The 21,713-nt window shown below is 47.5% G+C and overlaps 1 protein-coding gene across 12 annotated transcripts in view; it reads right to left on the bottom strand.

Annotated features, from left to right (window-relative positions):
- ADGRB1 (adhesion G protein-coupled receptor B1) overlaps positions 1-21,713 on the bottom strand; it is a 294,127-nt gene that overhangs the window by 65,635 nt on the left and 206,779 nt on the right. For 7 of the 12 annotated variants that reach the window (XM_027724710.2, XM_027724713.2, XM_027724716.2 and 4 more), the window contains 2 exons: positions 6,452-6,555; positions 5,187-5,282 (listed from right to left, as the gene is read on the bottom strand). In XM_027724710.2, the coding sequence (XP_027580511.1) occupies positions 5,187-5,282; positions 6,452-6,555 (200 nt within the window). The remainder of the gene's footprint in view (positions 1-5,186; positions 5,283-6,451; positions 6,556-21,713) is intronic. The other 5 variants (XM_027724715.2, XM_039386396.1, XM_039386397.1 and 2 more) reach the window with 1 other exon arrangement.

Raw genomic sequence — 21,713 nt, 5'->3', positions numbered from 1 at the left:
CTTGGCTGCAGTTTTGGGTTCCTGATTAGGAGGGCAGGACGAGTTTACTGCACGTGTGTGTTCTGCCAAGGGTAAATCTGTGCTTTAGACCTAATGAAGGCTGTAAAACTTTTGATTTTAAATTTTCTCTGAGTTTTGTTTTCAGACAAACATGAATATGAGGATATGATTTCCTGGATACAAAAAAGCCATTGGTGCAAAGCAGTGAATTGAACTTCTACTTAGGATGTTGGAAATCTGGTTTAGGGGTAATTCTCCCTGAAACTCACCCAATCCCAGAACAGGCTAAAAGATTTAGGATCCCAGCTCAGCTAGAAACCGGGCTGACTGCCTGAAAAAATTGCTTCTGGTTCCTTTCCTGGCCAATCTGATCCCGAATTTCTTGATTTCCTTGGGCTCAGTACAATGCTGTGCATCACCTGCATCCCATTCCATTTGTGGCTGGAGGGTACTGAGTCATCAGTCTATCTGTGCTTTGATTGTGTGAAGTAAAACATCAAGTCTCCAATCAGCAGCTTCTAGGGGGGTAGAAAAGGAGATTTGGACTCTGCCCTGGTGGGAATGAGATGTAATAAATCTGTGGAACAACACTATGATCCAACTGGTGCACTTCGAAAGCCTCCTCTAGTCAAAAAAGGTAAGAAATTAGTATAGTCTGGATGTGAAAGTAAGGGAAGATAATCCAGCTGTCCTCACACTGTTCCCACCTTAAACCTCCTTAAGCCAAGCTCTCCTTTCTCCCTGCTTCCCTTCATATACTGAGAGCCCATCCTGTTCCCCAGATCCCTGAACATCCAAAGAACAAGACGTGGGTTGGCAATGAACAGAATCACAGAATCAGAGTAATTTAGGTTGGGGAAAATCCTCTCGAGTTCCCAGTTCAATCCTATGCCCAAAAAAAAAAGCACTAATTTCAAAGTCAGATCAGGCTTCTCAAGGTCTTGTCCAATCAAGTTTTGGAAAACACCAAGAACAGAAATGCTTCCACCTCTCTTGGATGACTTATTACAGCATTTAACTGCTCTGGGGGTGAAGGATTATTTTTTATATCCAGCTGGATCTTTTCCTGCTGCAGCTGCTGCCTCAAGACCTTTCCCTGCCTACCTCTGCAAGTTATTCCACTCTCCTATGACTCCTTAACAGCCTCCTCTTCTCCAAGCCAACCCTTGTCCAAGCTTGTGACACCCTTTGGCATCACGTTCTCCAGCTCCCTAAGCATCCACTGGATTTGCTCCAATCTCTTGTATTGGGGAAGTCCAATATTGGACAAACTTTTCCAGATGTGGCCACAAGAGTGTCAAACACGATCCAGGTTGTTAAAGAAGACATTAAACAATATTGGCCATAGAACCAACCCTGGCCAGAAGCAACAAGTTCCTGATGAGGCTGCAAACCTTTGACCATTGCCCTTAAATCCGGCAAGAACTCCATCCAGCTATTAAAACAACAATCCAGTGCACAATTCCCTGGTTTGGATACAAGGGAGACTGTGCTAATGGCCTTGGTAATGTCAAAATACACACCACCTACTCCTCTCCACCGTCCCTGTAACCATCCATCCCACCACAGCAGGGAAACAGGTCAGCCAGGCACAACCTGCCCTCAATAAATCCTCGCTGTCTATTCCCAATCACTTCCCTGTCCATCATTTTGCTTGGAAATAACCTTTCTAAGTCCTTGCTCTTTAATCAGCCCAGGGGCTGTGTAGGTTGACCAGTCAGTTGTTTTTCTGGATCCTCCCCCTTGCCCTTTTTAAAGGTGGGTGTAACATTTGCCTTCTTCCAGCCATCAGGAACCTTCCCAGATGACAGAGCAGCTCCACAGCTACACCAGAGAGCTCCCTCTATGCATCCCATTTTGTCCCATGGATTTGCAAGTGTCCAGATAACCTAAATAATCCCTGTCTCTCTTTTCCTTGGTGGTGGGGAGTACTTTCTTCCCTGGATTTTGCCTCTGTGTAGGAATTTGGGTGCCTGGCAGCCAACCTTGCCAGTAGAATAAGGCAATGAAGGCACTGAGTACCTTCACCTTTTCAACTTCCTTCTCCATTAGGCTCCTTGTCCCATTCCACACCGAGCCAACACTTCCCTGGGTAATCCTTTGGTGCTGATGGACCTACAGAAACCCTTCCTGGTGCCTTTCACATCCCTCCCCAGTTTCAAAGGCAGCTGAGGTCTGACCATTCTAATTCAATCCTGCATTCCTGGGCAACTCTTCCAGAGTCCTCCTTGGTAGCCTGACCTGGATTCCAAGCATTTCCTTGCTATATTTCAGTTCAATCAGAATGCTGAGACCTCCTGCCATGCTTGCTTTTCTCCTTCCATTTCCTCTTCCCCAGCACAGGATGCTCCACAGAAAGAAATCATCAATACTACCCAGCCCCTCCGGCCAAAGAAGTCAGGAGCTCATATCAGAGAGGAAAAAGCACAGAACTTGATAGGTTTTGCCAGAAAACAGATCTCCAGCAAGGACAGAGCTACTCCAGGGTGCTGTCTTGCTACCCCTTTGGCTGATATATGGACTCTGTCTACTTATCAAAATATGCTGTACTCAGCCACAAAAGCAGGGAAAAACTCACTGCTAATTCAGGGAACTTCTGCTCTGGCTTGTGTCCTAGAATCACAGAATATCCTGAGTTGGAAGGAATTCACAAGGATCATGGAGTCCAACTCCTGACCCTGCACAGAACCACCCCAAAAATCCCACCATGTGCCTGAGAGTTGTCCAAACTCTTCCTGAGCTCTGGCAGCCTTGGTGGTGTAATCACTTCTCTGGGAAGCTTGTTCAGTGCCCAACCACCCTCTGGGGGAGGAACCTTTTCCTGAGATCCACCTAAATCTCCCCTGACACAGTTTCACCCCATTCCCTCAGGTCCTGTCACTGGTCACCAGAGGCTCCCCACATCCTGCAGCGTGTGGGGAAGCCCTGCACAAGCTGAGACAGATGGAAAAGGTGGGAAAACCCTGCAGTCTGTCTCTCTGCCCCCATTAGACTCCCCTGCTCCCACAAACACTGAGTCACTCCTGCTTTCTCACTGTGTGTACACACATCCCTCTCCTTGCAGTCACTTACTCATTCCTGCTGCCTCCCACCAGGGCCACCGAGTGCCTCAGCACCTCCAGCACAGGCAGAGCTCCGGGGTTTAAAGCAAGTGTTAAAAGCCCCTGGAGAGCTCATTGACAGCCACTAAATCAATCCTCAGGCTCTGCCAGGCAGGGAGAGAAAAGCTCCCTATGTTATCTCCCAGTGATCCAGCTCTCCCCCAGCTGCTGCCAGGGAACAGGGGCTGCCGTGCCCCACATGCTGATGGGCTGGTGGATGAGCTATTCAATAGCCAGCATCGATCTCCAGGCTATGGAAAGGTCACTGACTCCAGAGGCTGTTGAACCACGATGAGTTCAGGGACGGAAAACGCATCCTGAAATACCATCGTGTCAAGGAGCTGCTTGAAAGGAGTGGCACAAACCAGAGCTCGGAGGAACACAGCACTAAGTCATTTCACCTGTTCTGACCCTTGAGTAGCTGAGGTTTTTTTCTCCCCAGTTTTTCATCTTCACGCTGGTTTTTAAGGGGGAAGATCTTTTTTTTTTTCTTTCAATTCCCCCTCTTTTTCCACATGGGTGGTGGAGCGTGTGGCCCACACGCACATTGTGCCTCCAGCTGTGACCCGGGCCAGGCACTGCCGGGATGTAACAAGGTCACTCCCCTTCCACAGCCCACTGTGTCACTGACCCCTCTGTCGAGCCTGCTAATAAGGCCAGAGATGCACCATCTGCAGCAGAGATTTTTGCAGCCATCTGTCTACTGGGAACTGGAGTGAGTCCACCAACAGGCCACCAACAGCCGTCAAACAGAAGCAACTCCCAGTTTTCCAGGAGGCTGTGCCAAGTTGGCCGTGTCTGAAGTGATCACTTGCATCAAAAAAGCTCGTGCCATTCACACCAGTGGCTGAGTAGATGCCACCGAGGAGCAACCATTATTTGGGGGCTTTGAATGGGAAGTGGAGGGTAAATTCCTTCCCCAAAGCTGAGATCACCTCCCTTCTACTCTTCCCCCTTTTCTTTACTGTGTCCCTCTCCCTCTTTCTCACCCGCCCTTTCTTTCTGCTTCCCATATATATACACACATATAAACAAACCCTAGATGGGCAAAATTCTGGGAAAGCTTCCAGAGTGTCAGCTTCAGTGAGCTTATTCATCAGAAGTGTTTCATTCTCAAGCTGGGTCTATGTGTGCATGCTCCAGATGCCTTTGTCCGGAGTTCTGAATGGGAAATTTCCCGGCCAAAGCTCCCAAAAACAGCTGAGCTCTGGATGAGGGCTCTCCACAGAAGATCAGGCAGCCAGGGCATGAGGAGTTTCTCCCCTGCACGGTGAAAAAGAACCACTTTGATACTGCTCCTGTGTGGAATAATACTTCTGATTCCATTTCTAAACACTCCTCCTGTTGTCTATCAGAATATGTTACATTCAGGGCAAAACAAAGTGGGAGCAAGGAGATAACGTTGACTTGAGTATGACGTTCCTGAGACCATTAAAAGGACAGCACATTCACGTCCAGCAGCTATGCCTAAAATAAAAAGGACACACAGAGTGCTCAGGGCTCAGCCACGGGAATGCTGTGAAGTTCAGAAAACATGGAAACATGATCTACAGAGAAGAAATGGAACAAACTCAGCGCACCAGAGAGAAATTCTAGAGATCACTTGATCATGCTTTACAAATATTTACACAGAGAGACTTAGGATAGAGAGCCCTTTAACCAAGATAAAGCTGGTCTCAGGATCACTTGGAAATGCATGTCCATCCTTGGCTAGCTCAGAAATACCCATTCAAGCCTCCCATAAACGTGTCCCCCCATTGGTGCTGATCATTTTGGGCATAGGCACAAGGCAAAGGCTGGAATGAGAAATTAAGCAGAGTATGTTTTAAACAGGTCAGGCAATTTACTGTCCTCAATAACAGTAAATATTGAGGGGGCACGCTCCTGGAAAAAAATACACCATGTTATTCCAAATGACTCTTGGCATGCTCCAAACTGATTCGACCTCATGTCTGAGCTTGGGTTTCAGATCCTGAACTTGTTTCTGATAGCAAAGAGAGAGTGAGGCTCAAACACTTGCACTTTACTCTCCAATCCTAACTTTCCACTTGATCCTGACACCAGTGACACCAGTAAGTCACCTACCAGCGCTGCTCAGTGCTGCCCAGCCTGAGGAAAAGCAGGAGAGGACAAGGACTTGAGCACATCCAATGATACCCCAGGCACGGAAAAACCTGAGTTCTAGATAAATGTTATCATGATCAGTCTTCAGCTTGTTGCACTTGCCAAAATTACCCAGCCACTATGCACTGTCACAGTATCAACAAAAAAAGATGCATTTTTGCTCATTTTTTTTTTTTACTCTCTTGTTTCTTTCCTCTGTCAAAGGGTAGAAAAATTCACACCTCTGAATGGAATTTCCCCTTTCCTTCCTTCCTAAGAAGAGTGACTTGACAAAATGAGAGCCTCAGACTGATCCCTTCTCCCGAAAGGATCACCAGTAATATCCAGTTAGATTCTCTGTAGCCACTCCACTTCCATTTCACAGTCAGTCACCTGGTTCTGATTGTCTTTGTTTTATTCAGTGTGGAGCCATGAAGGTCTCAGTGTGTTTGCCATGGATTTAGGAAAGGAATGGGTCTCGTGGGATAAACTCAGACCTTGTTCAAGGCAATACAGGGAGAAAATCCCTTGCACACCGCGGGTTCTCTGGCTTATACAGTCCACCAAAACATGTCTAACAGGGGCATGGGCCAATATGGGCCTTGGTTCAATAAAACTTTGCTACAAATTCACTTCAGACTTTATAAATGACACAATTTTAGGTTCCACCTGACCTGCTTATGTGTGTACAGGAGCTCTCTGCCATGGGATGCACTGAGGACTCCCATTTGAATCTGAAGATGAAGGTAAAACGTAGCTAAGAGGTAGGAGAGTTATTTAGGTGATGGAGTTTAATGATGTGGTTTAACATCCTCAGGCTCCTGAGAAGTTCTGTCAGTTCTTCAGGCCAGATGTTTTCATGGCAGGTCATGGGAATTGTGATGTTATCAAAGCAATACCTCGAAGGAAAGGGCCTGCCCAGAGGCAGAACGTGTCCACCTCGCCCCAGACAAGGTCTCCTGGAGTTTACAAAGGCATCTAAACCAGCAAGAGGCTTTTGGAAGTGGAACAGTGAGACTACATGGGGCCGTGGCACTAATTTCACTCTACTAATTTCTCTGGCACTGAAAGGAAAGAACAATGCCAGCTAAGCCACCAGGATGACTTTCTGCAGGACCCACTCGTTACCAAACAGCTCTTCCTCAGGCACCAGACACCCAAAAACAGAGGGCAAACACTCTAGAATCCATGCAGATTAAAAACCAGTTACTTTCCCCAAGAAGAAGAGAAGAGAATGAAAGCCATACCTCCAAACAGAGACATAAATGATAATCAACAGCAAAAGTGTCAGCGAAGATACTCCACAGCCTACAATTAACGTGACAGAAGGGACCAGCACCTTTTCCATGTTCTGAAAGAGAGAAAGTAAGACATTAAAAAAAGAAAGAAAGAAATAGAAGAAGTTCAGAAAAAATAAAATAAAATAAAATAAAATAAAAAAACAGTTCTACCAGCAAAATTTCATGGCAAGAATTTTCCTCCTAATTGTCACTGTGTCAACTCACCTGACCTTCACATCACACTGCACAAACAAATAAGGAGGAAAGGAAACCAGGATCTATTTCTGGTTGGCCCAGACTTCTTTTGGACCTGATTCTGTTCCCACACTCACACACACACACCAGTGTCAAGTCTGGGTAACAACTCTGATTTCTGTGGAAGGCAAATGTGGGTTGCAAGAGAAGGATCAGGCCCTTCCCATCCAGTGTGAAACTGGGAGGTAATTAATGAGGCAACAGCAGAAGGCAATGCCTGCACTGGAACAATTACCAAGGAACTCTTCTGGGAATGGTGGTGATGAAGGGTGGAGGATGAAAAGAAGGTGAAAATTTTCCACCAGCTACAGATATTCATCTGGAAAAGGATGAAGTGAAGCAAGTAAAGGAAAAGAAAGGTGTACATCCTCCCCAGGGACCCAGAATCCAACCATACCACCCATCTGTTCACTACTCTTACACTACTACAAGAGGCATTTCCTCATATAAAGGGATCATACAGACCAGAAAACCTGGCTGGGATGGCTCTGAAGAGAAAAGATCTGCAGACACAACCCAACACTTGCTGTAACCTCTCCTAATGGAGTTCTCTGCCTGGCTGTGACTTTGTAACCAACCAACATCTGCCAGACTGATACCACTAAACTCGCCCTGTCCTCAGCTCGGAGGGAGCATCTGGATCCCACTTGGCTTTCCCTGCTGCAGGCTCATTTCCACACCAGTGATCTCTGCTGGCATGAGAGGCAGAGAGGCACAGACCCACCGTGCAGCAGACACACCAGAACCCTTTATTCAGAGGGATCAGCTCGTGTGCAGAGGGGTGGGAGCCCACTCAGGGCTCATTGCATTGTCATTGCATTGGCACAGCACCAACATCTATCGCTTCACCCGTGGACGTGAGATGGTTTCTGACACAGCAAGGGCTTAGCACGAGGGGGGAAAAAAACACAAATAAAGGGAACTATGCAAAAATTTGGGAATGGAACAGGCAGTCCTCTAAGGACTTGACTGCACTGTTTTGTTGGCAGGCAGGAGGCTGCTCAACCTGAACCTCCAGTCAGCGGGATGCCATGAGGCTGAGGCTGTGGTAGCTCTGTTCCAGGCTACTGAGCCCTCTGCAAAGCAAAATATATCAGGTAAGGCTCAGTGCGGTGCTCAGATGGAGCCTGGCCAGCTCAACACACGGGCAAAGCAAACATGTGTCCCTTCACTCAAGGCCCACAGTCACCACAGGTTTACTCCACAGAGCCCACTCTGAAGAGGAGATAAACAACCCTGGTGCAGAGGGGTCTGAGCTGAATTGTCCCTGGATTTTGAAGGACTTGGTAAGGTAAGATCTTCCTTATATTGATTATGTTGACCAGGGGTGCCTCACACATTTGGAGGGGGAATTAATTAATTAATATGAGGATTTAAGTCCCCACATTTTGAACCTCATTGGGATGAATTAATGAGGAAAAAAAACTCTCACCACACCAGTGCAGTGAACCCCACAGGAGCTGTTGGGAAAGCTGGCACAAGATCTTAGAGGATCTGACACAAAATTGAGTGACACACTGTAGGAGCCTAGAGGATAAGGGGGTTAACATGTATGTCTCAAGCATTGGTAGCCAGATGGCTGTGGAACCAACCAAGGACTGCTGTGGCTGGAGAAAGGGTCATGTGGAGGTAGGGCAGCACTTTTCTGTGACAAATATCCTTGCCCTGGCTCCTGGAGATAAGCACAACACAGGACAAGAGCAGGAATGAGGTTGAGAAGGGGGCATGCACTGAAGGGGTATAATCAAGAACCACCAAAGACCCCTGAAGCCTCCAACTCATTTCCAGAAAAGTCTAGAAGAATGATCTGTGTATGATAACTAATTTGCATAGAAAGTGAGAAACTAGCAGGGAAAACTTATCTATAAAAGGTGCCCCCCCTGAAGCCTGGGGGCACAGGCACCCCAGGATCCTGGACAATGCTCGAGCCAGGACTGACGATCTCTCTTTCTCCCTTTCCTTGTTTCTTCCTTTCTTTCTCTCTCTCCCTCTTTAATCCATTTTCTCCCTCTTCCCTTTCACCCTACCCCTTTATCCAAAATGTTCTATGCTTACCCCAGGAGATCAGGGACTAACATCCCAATTTCCATGCCAAGTACTAATAAAGCTCTGCAAGTTCTTGTGGACCCTCTGACTTTCACCATTTCTTTCGACCGCAAATCTTGGGTGCTTCCTTCCCCTTAAAGATGGGATGCCCCACACATTCAATGGCTTGAATTCCCAGCTGGAATAAGCACCCAAAGGACTATAGGTTGTTTTGAGGGATCTTCACTGGATGCAGAACAGCTACAGACAGGAAACCTGCAGTGTGGAGCTACCTCTCTGCAATGTCCCCCACCTTCCTTGAGTTTATTCTGTGAAACAGGAGGCTTAGGACACTCCCAAACTAGACCACAGATCACAGAATCCCAGATTGGTTTGGGTTGGAAGGGACCTTAAAGATCATCTGATTCCTACCCCCTGCCACAGGCAAGGACACCTTCAGCTAGACCAAGGTTGATCAGGTCCCCATCCAACTCAGCCTTGACAGATACACACAGGGTTTGGATTCCAATCCTAATTCAACTTGCAGAAATTATGGAACTTTAAAACAATCTCTCGGTCCTTTTAACTAACAACGGTTGTGCAGAAACTGCAGGAGTAACAGGGTGCTGAGCCTCACCAATCCTGCATCATCCTGCATCTTCCTTCACTTGCAGATTCCCAAAATGCTCGTGAAAAAATGTTTCAGCTCACATGTGGAGCCTTCCCCTAAACTTCTACAGAGATTAGATCACTGCAATTTTTACTGTCAAGTCATATGACTGTGTTTTCCATCCTGAGAATTCACTCCTGCCAAATATTCACGGAAGGTTAGAAGTATTTTTTTCTGGGGATGAGGTGAACGCAGAGGTACTTCAATGAAAGTATCAACATTTTGATTTATCTTCCATCAAACAAAATTGAGATTGGACATAATCCAGGCAGTGTGAGTGCTGAAGTAGCATATCTTTCTCCTTATAAATTGAAATGTGGAATGGACTCTGATTTAGGGGTCGGGTATGGGAGAGACAGATGCAATGTCGGGTAAGAAGCCACAGCTTTGCTTCTCCCCCCTGCAGAACCCAGGTCAGCAGCAGCTCTGTCCCACCCCAGAGATGCCTGGTTGTGATAAAAGCACTGATCAAACATGGATTGCTCCTTGCTCTCTCTCTCTCTCTCTCTCCAAGCTCACTCCCAACCCCTTTTCCTGTCCCTGCTCCTCCCTCACGGCGATGTGAGTTCACATCGCACAAACGGTGGCCTGGGATGAGCATCGATTGTGACATTTGATTTAAGTAGGTCTCATTTCACTGACTTTTCATGGGTAACTGGATAAAAGTGGGGGAGGAGCTCCATTAAAGCAAAAAAAGCCTGACACGTAACTCACTCCTAAACCACCCAGGAGTAACTGAAGGAACGGAGTTTGGTTTGTAAGGGATGAGCAGACTCCATCCCTATATCCCAACATAGGAATCTCTAATTCCCCTCCCTTCCATATCCTCTCTGATATCCCTCCACTCCCCAAAATCCTCAGGTTCTTTCACCTCTTTCTCAATCCCCTTTCCCACATCACCCACAACGCTCTCCTAGGTCCTCCATCAGCTAAGGAAGAGATTTCACGTGCTGGACTATTCCTAGGTCAGGTGTTTGCTCACAGGCGAGGCATTACACAAATGATGAGCGGCCAGTTGGAAGCCAGATTTTGGTGTAATAACTGGTGTCTCTCTGCAGCCCTTCCCACAGGAAAGCCCCTGATCTGCACCTCCTTCCTCATCTTTTAACCAAATTTTCACAAAAGCCATGCCAAGTGGAAGGACTCTTGCTAAAGAGATGCCACAAAGTTCATCCCTCCACCCCACAGAGAAGAAATGGCTGGTGATGAGATTTTTGTTGGCGTCATGAGGGTGGATAACCACAAAAAACACTGGTTGCTCCTTTTGGGATAATAAAATCATTAAGGTTGAAAAAGGCCTTAAAGAACAGTAAGACCAACCACCAACCCAACACCACCACCATGTTCACCACTAAACCATGTCCTCAAATGCCATATCCACATGTTTTTTGAACACTTCCAGGGGTGGTGACTGCACTACTTCCCAGGACGGTCTGTTCCAATGCTTTATAACCCTTTCCATGAAGAAATTTTTCCTAATGTCTAATCTACTTGAGGCAATTTCTTCTCATCCTAAATAAGTCCTAAAGCCTCAGACCCACGTAACTTAGGATTCTGCTTTCTTTCTTCATTATTAAGGTTTCTCTGTCCCGCCCATCTTCCTTTTCCCATCCCCCTCTTCTTCCCTTTGGCAAACAAATCCTCATTTGTTTTATTTCTTCTGACTAATTAAACCCCCTGACAGAATGTGGCTGGATGCTGTAGAATCCGAGCCTTGCGAGGGAAATTTCCTTAAAGGAGGAAAAGCGGGGGAAAAACAAGGTTGATTCAAAAAGTAATAATGCTGGCAACAGAAAGACCTCAAGGTAAGAGAGGAAGTAATCCTATGGGATTTTCCCAGCACCACAGCTGAGGAGAAACCGGTTGTCTGCAAAAGACAGGCCAGGAAAAGGGTCTCCACCTTCTCCAGGAGCACTTTGAAACGCAGATGAAGCTGTGCCCGTTTGGAGCTGGAAAGAAAACTTTTCCCTGGGCCAATCAGGAACAGAGCAGGTTGCTGTGAGTCGCAATTCCTGGGATTCTGTCACCAGGCATGACAAGGGAGGGGAGAAGCAATCAATGACATCAGCCAGGATGGAAATAACGAGCGCTCCTGCCTGGGGCTGCTCCTGTCCTGCCACCTCATCGCTCTGCCTGGCAGGGCAGAAGGACACTCCTCCTTTTCTTCGCGATTTCACCTTGCTTCCTTCTCCTTTTCTGTTTCCTTTTCTCTTCCTTTCTCCCTAATTTTTGCTCTTCTTCTTTGTCTTTTTTGTCTCCCTTCCTTTGGCCATTTCCCATGACATATTCTGCCTTTTCTTCTTGCCCTTAATGCATCTCTCTGGCTCTCCCCCCTTGATATTCTCTGCATTTCTCTCTTTCCTTCTCTTGCTTTCTGCAGAATGTGGTGAAAAGCGACTGCATTCGAGTCGTGCTTGTTCCATTACCCTGCTCTGGCTCCAGGGTCAAACAGGCTCCAATTAGAAGAAAATATTTTTTAATGCTGTGCAGTTTGCCCCAGACCTTACAAGCTGTTCTTTCTGCTTTTTCCATCCTCGATCCTGAGAAAAGCTGAACAAAGTCTTTATAGGTACAACATCACACCAACACAGTCACCGAAAAATTAAAACCTTTATTATGTTCCCAAATTAAACACAGGCATATGAGTTTGGAATTTGGGGGGCTGGGCTTTGTTTGGTTTTAGAAATGTGTTTGCTCTTTGTAATGGTTGCCTTGAGCCTGGCTTCCTGCACATCTGAAATTAAAGATTCATGAAGTCAGAGAATTACAGAAGTACTGGTTGCAAGGGACAACTTCAGCTTTACAATCCAATTTGCTGCTTGGAGCAAGGCTACCACTAGTATCAGGTGCTGGTTTTGTCTGGATAAGCTTTGGGAATTCTCGAAGATGGAGAGCTCCCATCTCATTGGTGCCCATTCCAGGGCTACACAACTCTCCTTGTGACAGGGTTTTTCCCAAGGTCACAAACGACCAGGGGAGGTTTAGATTAGATATTAGGAATTTCTTCACTGAAAGGGTGGTCAGGCATTGGAACAGGCTGCCCAGGGAAGTGGTGGAATCACCATCCCTGGAAGTCTTAAGGAAATGTGTGGATGTGGCACTCGGGGACATGGTTTAGTGGTGGACGTGTCAGTGCTGGGTTGGACTCGATGGTCTCAGAGGTCTTTCCCAACCTAAAGGGTTCTATGGCTCTGTGAACCTCATAAGCTCTGGCTTGTGGCTTTTCCCCTTGTTAAACCATCAGGCACAAGCCAGAGGAATTTGGTTTTATAATTTTTGTAACTGTCCCTCTGATGCCCTCAAGTTGGGATCAGATTTCCCCCTTCATCCACCTCTGCAAGACCAAGCAAGTCCATCTCCTTCTCCCTCCAGGCCATGAGCTCAAAGCAATGAGACTCATCCCACTCTTCTGACAAAGAACTGGACCAGGTGGGTGTGATTTACTCCAAGTATTCTCAGGAACCACTTCACTGTGCCACTGTCCCAAAGGCTTTTCATGATTCCTGAGAAGCTTTTTTTAAGCCCCATCATGTTGATTTCATTGCTGGTTGAACAACTCTTGCCAAAGCAGGGAGAGAGCTGTTAAAATTGCTGGAAAATAATGGTTTTGCCAGTACTCACAGAATGAACAGCTTTCTAAACAAAAGGGTCTGTGTCAGTGCTGCAAGAAAACAACTCAGGAGGTTGAATGAGCAAAAGGTGAATGTGCTCTTCTCATCTACCAAAAAACCCACTGATTTTTTTAACCCCATTTGGTTGGATTCTGGGTTTCTCATTCACATATACACCTCACCGGGATAGTAAAGCACCTGTACTCTACACCAGTACAACCACTGCTAAAAAGGTCAGCAGCCACCCCAAAGGGCAGGAATCCACAGCAATAAATAGTATCTTTTAGGACTCTGGTATTGAGTGATGCCATGACACCTTCACCTGGGTGAGAATAACACAACTCAGCTCACGTGTGTGTCCACCTCTGGGGACTCTACAGAGGCTGCAGAAGGGGCAGATGTGAGGGACACAAGGAGCAGACCCACTGAATAAGGAGGTGCTGCTCACACCCCACCGTTCTCCTGAGCATCATCACACAGCGCTCCATGAAACCAGCACTGGTGTCCAGGGTGGTCATGCCAGGACATGCCTGTTGATGAGGTCTGGGATAAAAGTGGTCCTGCTCGAGGGAAGACTCAGTTTTCATCTCCTGGAAGACCTATTTCTTCCACTAATTGCAAGACAGGGAGGGATGAAGAGCCTTTTTTTTTTTCTTTCTAACAGAATCATGGAATGGTTTGGGTTGGATGGGACCTTCAAGATCACCTCATTCCAACTCCCTGCCATGGGCAGAGACACCTTCCACTAGAGTAAGTTGCTCAAAACCTCATCCAATCTGGCCTTGAACACTTCCAGGGATGGGGCATCCACAGCTTCTCTGGGCAACCTGTGCCAGGGCCTCACCCCCCACCAAGGGAAAAATCTCTCCCCAAGTCCTGTCACTACAAGTCAGCAATGGCAGCTCCAACAACCTCCAACCCTCCCAGTTTAGCAGCTAATCATGACATAATACGGTCTGGAACATCCCTCTGGGCAGTTGGGGTTGGCTGTCCCAGCTGTGTCCTCTCCCAAATTCTTCTGCACCTCCAGCCTTCTCACTGGTGGGGTGGAGTGAGTAGCTGTGTAAGCACTGCCCAGTAGTAACTAAAACATCACTGTGTGATCAACACTGTTTCCAACACAAATCCAAATGCAGCCCCACACAATCTGCTTTGTAGAAATTTAACTCCATCTCAAACAAAACCTGATAAAAAAGTATTTCTCCATCTTTCTTATAAAATTTTATCTATTGGAAGGCCACAATAAGGTCCCCCCAGAGCCTCTTCTTCTCCATCATCCAACCTCTGAGAAGGGCTTTGAGATCCTTGCATGAAGATGTCACTTAGTGGCATCATTAATAAATTATCTTTTCCCAACTTTGTTCTGGAAAACGTGACATCATATCGAGCTCAACCCCTGCCACTGCAGGACAGGTCCAGAGGATTTCTCCCTTGTTTTGCTCCCCTTGCCTCACAACCACAGGCTTCCCATGTCAAAGCCAATAGTCACCCATTATCAGGAACGCATTTGTGGAGCTGAGGGCTCCTTTTCTGTAATTTGGCCGGTCTAACGGGCAATTTCGGGTAATTACGGAGCACAGAAATCACCCGGAGAGACGCCTTAACGTGCTACTATTTATTAACAATTGCCAGCTCCTCGGTGGGTATTGAGCCTGCTCTCGAGATCCAACGTGGCAATCCGTGTTTAGCAAACAGCCCCGATGAAGCTCCGAGGGCAGAGGAGTGGCCACGCAGCCTCCCTGTAAATGGGAACTGTCAGGATCGTTTCCTGCGGGCCGGCAGGGAATTACGGGAGTTAACAGCCCGCATTATCTACCTGCCAGTCATCAGCACCACGGTCAGCTCGCTGCCACCCCTGAGCGACCACGCTGCGCTCCCAGAGCCTCAAATTTCCAATCCCGATGTCGAGGAGGGATGGGTCAGGCTCACATGTTAATGCTGAGGATCACTCTTCTTCTGCCCCAAACATTCCCACTGCCATTACTTAAAACACATTGCGCTTTATTCCCTCCCTGCCCCTCTCCAATTACGCTTTGCTTGGCCAAGCAGCTGAAATCCCTGTTTTATGGAGCTCTGAGGAGCAGCCATGAGTCACTTTGCATCTTTTTGTGGGCTGCAGTTTGGGAATCAGACTGCTGGGACCTCAAGGAGGAGGTTGTGGGTGGAGATGGAGGAGAGTGGGGGTCTATTCCCAGCTTGCCTGCAAGTCAACTGTGGCCACGTGGCTCCACCACTTTAGCCAATCTTTCTCAAAGGCCTCTCAGCTGATCTGCTTTAGATGGAAAACACCGGTTTTAGCTTCTCAGGGGCCTGTTTTGATCCCCTGGAAATGGAAGAGAATAATACTGGCCTCCATCTCTCGTCCAAAGCTTAACTCAGCGTGGATCGCTGCGGTGTGTAAATGCCTCAGGGGGTTCCTGGGGCTATGTCAGGACAATCAAGAACCAGCATCTCATTCTCTGCTGTGCAATATTAACATGGGGAGGTATGGAGGAGAGAGAGGAGAGAGCTCTTGGCTTAACTGTTTGTGAGCCGGCCAGATGGAATGTCTGGCTTTTAAATCTTTGCTTCTCACGCATATGGAAAGCTTGCTCTGTCGCAGTCTTTCCCTTTAAAGCATACTGAAGAGAAATAAAACCATTTTCCACAATAAAGCTGGTAATAACCAAAATGGCCTATTCCTCTACGGGTATGTGTCCTTTGCTTCTGAGAGAACAGAGGCAGAAGTGAACTTTAATCGCATTGTGCAGCAGCACTGACACAGGCACTGCAGCAAAGAGCAAACCTCATTTCACTCTGTCAGTCCAGGAGAATCAAATGGTCCAGGATCCACTCTGTTGTGGATATATGATACAGATATTCATACAAACTCACGTTCAAAACAGGGGGGTCCTGTCCATACTGCTCAGTGGAACGTTCACTCCTCACAACTCCCAGAAAGGAGGTTGTGGGGAAGTGAGGGTTGATCTCTTCTCCCAAGTAACTAATGACAGGACAAGGGCAGATGGCCTCAAGTTGCACCAGGGAGGTTCAGGTTGGATATTAGGCAAAATTTCTGCACTGAAAGAGTGGTTATGCACCGGAACGGGCTGCCCAGGGAAGTGGTGGATTCACCATCCCTGGAAGGGTTCAAAAAAGGAGCAGACGTGGCACTTTGTGGTTTAGTGGGCACGGTGGTATTCGGTCGAAGGTTGGACTTGATGATCTTTGAGGTCTCTTCCACCCTTAATGATTCCATGATTTTACGATGCATGGAGCAATCCACGCCCTGAACCGCAGCTGGATGTTGCTGGTTGGCACAAGCCAGGGAGCATTATAAAAATTAAATATTAGGGACAATTACAGTACAGCACTAGAGCCACCTCTGCCATGGAATTTATTATTATTGTTACCATTATCATCATCATCATCATTGTTACTACTATTGCTATTACTAGCATTATTTTACCACAGGGACATATGCTCTATATGCTCTCTATATCCTCTCTAGGCACATTAAAAATAAGTCTTCTTTCCTGCTCCTTTCTGCTGGGAATTGTCCCTTCTATGTACTACACAGAGAATAACCAATTCAAATCCTGCAGCTGATCTGGAAGCTGGTTGCCCTCCTCTCTTGTAGCTTCACAGCAGCAGCTCTGAGCACCTTGCAGGGAAATGTGGTAAGATTTACACACAGCTAAAATAAAATAAGTCCGTGGCAGATTGGGGATGGAAAATGAGAGTAGAATCCAGACTGTGTTTATCCTGATTTAAGCAGTGTTTTGGTTCCATGCCAGGCGACAGCATTTCACCAAATTATTCCAAAACAGCCCGTTGTTTGTTTTACTATCAGTGTGGTGCTGGTGAGTGATGCCAGACCAGCAGCTCTCCCCCAAAACATGCCTTCCCCATTCCTGTGCATCCTGACCTTCAGAGAGACCCAGTTGAGGAGAGGGGGGAACACCAGAGGCTATAGGGTTTACAAGAAGATTCCTGCCAAAGATGCTCATATGCCCCGGAGAACAAACATCCACCTTCCCTCTCCCCTTGCCTGTTGAAGGCCTTAAGAAAAAGCTTCATCCAAAGCACAGATTGTGAACACTTGTGCAAAGGCTGCACAAGCCACCCCTAAGGCATCTCTTAAACCCTGCCTTTATCCAATTCATAGAATCATGGAATATCTGGAGTTGGAAGGGACTCACAAGGATCATCGAGTCCAGCTCCTGGCCCCTCACAGAACAACCCCAACAATCCCACCACATCCCTGAGAGTTTCGTCCAAACACTCTTTGAGTTCTGGTAGCCTTAGTGCTGTGCCCACTGCCCTGGGGAGCCTGTTCCAGTGTCCAACCACTCTCTGGGTGATAAACTTTTCTTGCTATCCAACCTAAACCTCCCTCTGACACATCTTTACTTCCCTTGGGTCCTGTCACTGGTCTCCAGAGAGAAGAAATCAGTGCCTGCCCCTCCACTTCCCCTCATGAGGAAACTGCAGACTATGATGAGGTCTCTTCTCAGTATCCTCTTCTCCAGGCTGAACAAACCCTAATTATTCCTTGCAGATGCAATTCCTCTCCTGTAGGACCCAGGTTCCCATTTCTCATTGTTGATCACTTAAGATCCCTGCACTGGCAACAGCTCCTGACCCAAACTGGGCTTGAACAGACAGCCTTGGAGTAAAACGTGTCCAGACCATTACCAGCCCTCAGAGGGTTTCAGAGGCTCCTTCTCACCTTGGAAAAGGAGATGAAGGGATTTCAGCCATTTGGCAGCAGATTGGTGTGCTCTTAGGGGGATAATGACAGCTCTACTCCCATTGGAATCCGAAGAGCCCATGGGATCCAGCATGTTCCCAGCCCCCCCAGTGCAACACACAGCTGGTCACTGGGGAATCCCTGGGGCCAATTCCCTCTCCATGGAGCAGTGATCTCCAAACAGCACTCCAGGAATCAGCTTCCAGCCCTGACACCCAACTCATTCACAGCTTGAGTGATTGGAAAGTAAAGCTGTAACAGCCCCTGGATTTACAGCTGTTCTGAGCTGATATAAACAAAATCAAAAGTGGTCCCAGTAGTGGGATATTCCCTGTCTGGGGAACAGCTGGCATGATTGCCATGTTTAAAAAGAGGGAGAAGAACCATTTGTCAAGAAAAATGAAAGCATTGTCTTACTTGTGGGAAAAGAGCAGAGTCATTTTGCTTTCACAGATTTATTGAATATATTCTGTGTATCCTTGTGGTTGGTAGGGTAGGTAGGCAGTGAGCACTCAAACTGCAGACTGAGTTTTGACTTGCAGTTATCCCACCCAGCATAATCCCACTTTCTTCATTAGACAGTCCTACCATTTAGAGGGAACTTGCAAGCTCAGATACTCCTAATTACAACTCTGACATTTGTTTGCCACACATGTTGCCCATTTTTGCTCAAACGTTGCCAAAATCTTGCCATTAGGTTTGTCCACTCGGTCATTCACAGATAGCAAAACTATGAAGGGCACAAACCTTTCAGAAAACTGCTTCAATTTGGGTTTAAATCAGTAGACAATTGTTGTGAAATAATAATAATAATGACTTAGTCATGCCTTAACTGTATGGCAATTTAAGGGCAGCCTTAGCCTTCGGGCAGGGCATAAAAGGCTCAGTGGTGAAGCAGCTTGTCAAAATTACCTAAGGAAGGGCTTTTCCAGGCCAAAGCACCGTGGAGAAGGGTGCAGAATTATACCAGAATGACAAGAAACACTCAACAGTTCCACTGACTCTTCCAGCACAACGTGCTTAGTCCCTGAAGTGCTTTGGAAAGGAAGATAATCTCATTTAGCGCTAATTGTGACTCCCACCCTGAGGAGCCCATGAAGCCCAGCCTCCATCACCCACTTGTTACCATTTTCAAACAAGCCCCTTTGTGATGCTCCCACGCCATCCCCTGCCTTGGGAGAAGCTCCCCAAAAACCCAGTGCTCTTGCTTTAAACCACCCCTGTAAAGCCCTGCCTGGTGCAAAGCCCACAGAGCAATCCTGACTCCGGCAGGATCTGCGGATCAGTATGACTAATGCCCTCATGCTGTTTACATGGGCCCCCACACCCGCCTCTGTCCAAGCATCCTTGTGTTTCACGTGGAAGTTTCAGCCGAATTCCACCTATTTTGGGTCAGGGTGTCTTTGTGGCTCACTCAGCACTGAGCAGATTGAAGTTGTGCTCTGCAGCTGAAGCCTCCCAGGTGACACCGTGGTCCAAACAGGACGTTATAAATATATAAATAACAATGGATCAACAGCTACAGTTAAATATGGGAAGTTGTGGACAGACTGTGGGATTTTTGGCTTTCCCATCTGCCTCCATCCCACTCCTCCACCTCCCACAAACGTGCTGCCCCTCTGCCACGTTCCTCTCTTTAAACACAGAAAGGAGCAGACACAAAGGGGATCTGGTTCACAGAATTACAGGTAAAAGGGTGGGAAAAGCCCTGATAAGCCCAGCTCACCCCTCATCCTGCAAGGCCATTGAAGCCACCCCCAGTCTCTTCAAGACAACCTTTGCTGATGGAGGCTTTCAGTGCTTGACTCTCCCTGCAGTCAGAAGGCTTTCCCTTGTGCCTGAATTAAATCTCTCACTCTGCAATTTGAGTCCAATCCCCAGCAGACACAGAAAGCAGATTATTCCCTTTCCAGAGCCACCTTCTACCCATTTGAAGACTATTATCCTCTTTCCCTTCAGCCTTTTCTCCTTCAGGAGGGAGTCAAAACATCTTGCAGAGCTCACCTCTGCTCCCCATCAGTGAGGAGGTACCACACCAAACGCTCTGACATGTCCTCTCCCACACACCCTCCCACACTCACCAGTCATCCTGTTTGGCCCCAAAACACAGCACCTCAGACAGGTACCTCTCACCACCCCCTGTTCACATTTCTGGCCCTCAGATCTGCACACACTCCTTCCCTGAGCTTTCAGGAAAGGGAAAAGTGGGGGAATTGGGAAGACCTTGGTGTCCTGGCTTAAATCCACACCTCCTTTAGCAGAGCACTACACTGTGGCTGGGTAACAGGGCAGCTGTCACACTTGCTAAGCTGCCTTCATGGCAACAAGCCATTAGGCACTGCAGCTCAAAAATAAGCACCAAACCCCTCAGGAATTCCTGGACACTCAGTATCCCAGCCATTCACGGGGAGGCTTTAATTTGGGCTGGAGACAAGGGACTAACCTCAGCCCTGCCCTGCTGCTGGGGTCACTTGGTTAATGCCAGCACTGCCTTTGCACCAAAGGGTGAATTTGGCTTGGAATTACTCACATTGAATCCCACAGAGCCTCTAAGCTCCCAGTCACTTGCTCATGTTCCTCTCCCACGTCCCTTTCAGATGGAGAGATACAGGGTGATGCAGCATTTGCCTGCAGGAGAGTCACTGCCAGGGCTGTGCAGAGCTCAGGGAAGAACTGCAGCCCCACACTGCTGCAATCCCACCACCTGGACTTTAGTCAGGAGTTAAAGACCTGGGCAAATCCACGAGGAACTCGGCACAGGAAAGCTGTCAGCTGGGAATGTCTCCTGAACTCCCGGCTGGATCGACAGCTGAATCCCCAGACAGCCGAGAAGGAGGTGGGATGCTGGGTGACTGCTTATTATGCTGAGCCAAATCCTCCCATTATTACCTTCTGTGCTACCTGTCTTCTTTTAATATATTCAAGTGTTGTCTCTGCTGGAAGCACAGCACTGAGAGGGATTTCCCACCCTGCTCGTCTCTCATTCCTTGCCTGTCTATGTTCAAACACCGATCACTTACTTGCTAATGGGATCCCTTCTTAGGTATCTGTGAGCAGCATTTAGAAAGGGCACTCTGCAGGCACATCTCCCACCAACATTACAAACCCAGGGTCATTCTGGCACCTGGAGCACACCACAAGCTCTATCAGTAATCTCCTTCCTTTAAAAGCCCAACAGAAATCATCCGTACATTGACTCCAAGTGCTCTCCAAACTCAAATGAGATTTAGCCCAAATTCACTCTGCAACACACACTGACAGACTTCACATCACTGACAGAGCAAAAATTTAAATGAAGGTGATTTCCAGCAGGTAGGATCACATTCCAGCCCCTTTGCTAAGAGGCCACTTTGGAAAAATAATGGAATTCTTTTAAGAGGCAGTTAGACTGTGGGTTGGCCCATTTGGCCACCTAAGGGCATCACACATCCTCTCTCTTTCCTAATCTTATTACAGGAGAGAGTAGGAGGGGAAAACTGTCTGCCCAGCTGGTTCATACCTTGTCTTCTCCATTCTATCCACGCCTGCTGAAACTCAGGAGGGCTAAACTGGATTTAGTGAAAGGAGCATCCCTGCTGAGCAAGGCAAAGCCCAGCTTGTGATGTACGGAATCACAGCCTGCTCCTCCAGGCTGCCACAGACCTTGGGGAAAAACACCCCTGAGAAAACACTGCAGCTGCTCCTGCTGTGGAGCAGGAGACGGGCAAAGCCCAGAAATCCCCAGGAGCACTTTCACCATATCCTTCCCAGATCCCAGCACAAAGCTCTCCTGGGATGAGCAGGAGTCCAGCTGGAGCGTCCCTTCATCGCTCCCACTTTGGCATCTTCGCGTCCCGGGAGAGTTCAGCGGTAACAGTACAAATCCCCAGGAAATCTTAGGCACTATTTCCAGTTCAAGAGGCATAATCAGCTCCTAAGAGACACTCTACACAGAGC

This window comes from Pipra filicauda, unplaced genomic scaffold (assembly GCF_003945595.2).
Source record: "Pipra filicauda isolate LSUMZ 115617 unplaced genomic scaffold, ASM394559v2 scaffold481_size456399_pilon, whole genome shotgun sequence".
Lineage (NCBI taxonomy): Eukaryota > Metazoa > Chordata > Aves > Passeriformes > Pipridae > Pipra > Pipra filicauda.
This window is presented reverse-complemented; position numbering and strand designations above follow the sequence as displayed.